Source organism: Aplysia californica, unplaced genomic scaffold, assembly GCF_000002075.1.
Source record: "Aplysia californica isolate F4 #8 unplaced genomic scaffold, AplCal3.0 scaffold01022, whole genome shotgun sequence".
Taxonomy (NCBI): Eukaryota; Metazoa; Mollusca; class Gastropoda; order Aplysiida; family Aplysiidae; genus Aplysia; species Aplysia californica.
This window is the reverse complement of record NW_004798292.1, coordinates 3,134-5,509: the sequence shown is the minus strand read 5'-3', so window position 1 is coordinate 5,509 and position 2,376 is coordinate 3,134. Positions and strand designations below refer to the sequence as shown.

Here is a 2,376-nt window from a genome sequence, read left to right as displayed (position 1 = left end):
TATGTATGTATGTATGTATGTATGTATATACTTATATAAGTATATATGTATAAACAAACATGCAAATGCACAGGCAAACACACAAATCACCATCGCGTTACCTTCTGTTTGAGGCTAGCAAAGACGTAGATGGCCAGAGCGTTCCCCACGATGCCCACCACAGACATGATGGACAACATGGTGATGATGATGGCCAGCTCTGTGGACGTGATGGACACACTGCTGCCCCCTGGGTCCCCGCCCTCCACCGGGTCCGGTGCCACGGACGTCGTTCTCACGACTGTAGTGTTCTCGGTTTCCATTCTACTAAGAGTTAGGTTTCGAGTCTCTTTAAGTTAGAAGAAAAAATAAATAACTCTGCGAACGTCCTTGTCGCCTGTTGAAAGTCTTCGTAGGGATTTCGTTTTGTTTTGTTTTTTTCTCCTTGATTTGTGGATAGTCTAAGGAACGCTGTTCGTGGGTAATTGTTCTACTTGTAGATGAAGTCCAAGGAACGTTGTTGATAATTTCAGTTTGCTCACCTCTTTGTTTACAATCCGAGAGATGAACTTTTCACACGATGTTTATAATATGGCAGTTGTGATCGGTGACATGCAAAGGTAAGATAGGGATCGTCGATGGGATGTTTTTTTCCCTCAAAGTGCTGCGCATTTATACGTTCTGTGAACTGGTAACCTTTGCCACCTACTCAGCTCGAGCGTCTCGTCATGTTGGCAAGAGGTTGTCGTTTCAGACGTGCAAGATGGCGTCCGGTGTAAATACTTACTTCCGGCTTGATGAGATTACATTGTGAGTTGGGTTTTTATAACTACAAGGCCATTTCGTAATTTTCGACCATTCCAGTCACCCATACCGTGAAAGTTTTGGGGAAGAAATGGATAGAAACGTTCAACGAGAAGAACTGGATACCAGTTAGGCCCGTGAAAACTGAATATACGAAAATTTGTCAGTGACAACGTTTTGAAGAAGCTCTCAAAAACCACTGTCCTTGTGAGAATTTCGATGTGAGGCGTTTATGGACCCAAAGTCAACAAAGAAATTCCGCGTGTGATATCACATGTGTCGCGGAAACACTTGCAAGACCGATGAACCTGAAAACAGAAAGAAAAAAAGGATGGCGTTACACTCTTTGAGGTTTAAAATCGTCTTAACTGGACTCCAGCCCAGAGGATAAATCCAAGGACCATACAAACTATCTACCTATTATTATCCCACATGGACATAAATCCCAACCTTCATACACAAACACACACACAAACACACAAAGCTGCACACTCATAGACACACACACACATACATACACACAGACACACCAAAATAGCTCCTCCCCCTCACACACACACACCACATACGCACATGTTCCCATATTATACACAGGTCCATATCATTTTGGAAACAAAACTTCCCAGCTGTGTTTTATGTTTCATTCAAACAACAAAACAACGTATGCAACAGTTGAGCCCAGACAGAAAAAGATACCGAATGAACTCGCCCCTAAATCCTGCACGATCAGAATACCATAGGAATATTACCCCCCCAAAAAGAGGTATAATGATGACGTCGATAGGAAGAGACTCAGCAACAATAACCAAAAAACCCAACAACCTGACACTAACAAAGCCATAGGTTTATTTCTTTTCTATCACTAATTCTGCTAATTCTCTCTTTTTGCGACATTAAATGAATAGTGTAGTATTCACACATTTTTTTTCTTCTAAAACACAAAAGCGTATTTTAATAGGGATGGGCATCGACCAAAAAGAATTATAATATACCGCAGATACTTTGTATAGCGCAGGCTACCGTACATTACAGCATTAACTTCCCCAGACGCTTTACAGTAATTAAATTACAATACTATTATGTTAATACATAACACACGCGCGTAGACGGGCAGACATACGCTTCTTTTTATTAGTGCTACCGCTAACATACTGTCAGAATACTGATCACGTACGTCTGTATCTAGCTTAACCCCATCCGTACGCCCTGGGATCATTTTGTACCCCCGGGGTTGTAATCTTCATATTTTAGAATATTTCTAGTGCGAGGATTCTCTTTGAAATTTTCAGTATTTCTCAAAAAATCATTTTGACTGACTGCTATGTAAAGCGTACGGATCGGACTAACTAGTAAATTTCCTCTTTGGAAAGTGGTGACCAAGTTCCCCACGTCGTATGGATACCATGGTAAAACACGACGTATGATAGGGTTAAACATGTTACAATATTTATTTGTGAAATAATAATTTATAATGATTATGACTTTGCGTCTGTTTGCGAGAGCGCGCGCGTGTGTGTGTATGTGTGTGTGTATGTGTGTGTAAATGTATGTATGTATGTGTGTGTGTGTGTGTGTGTGTGTGTGTGTGTGTGT

At 41.0% G+C, this 2,376-nt stretch overlaps 1 protein-coding gene across 1 annotated transcript in view; it reads right to left on the bottom strand.

The window, feature by feature from the left end:
• The window catches only part of LOC101857687, a gene marked incomplete at its 5' end in the record, with an annotated part of 10,801 nt that extends 9,710 nt beyond the window's left edge, over positions 1 to 1,091 (bottom strand). Inside the window, 1 exon segment of the mRNA XM_013089709.2 lies at positions 102 to 1,091. Within this exon segment, the coding sequence (XP_012945163.1) occupies positions 102 to 302 (201 nt within the window).
• Positions 1,092 to 2,376: the final 1,285 nt, after the last annotated feature.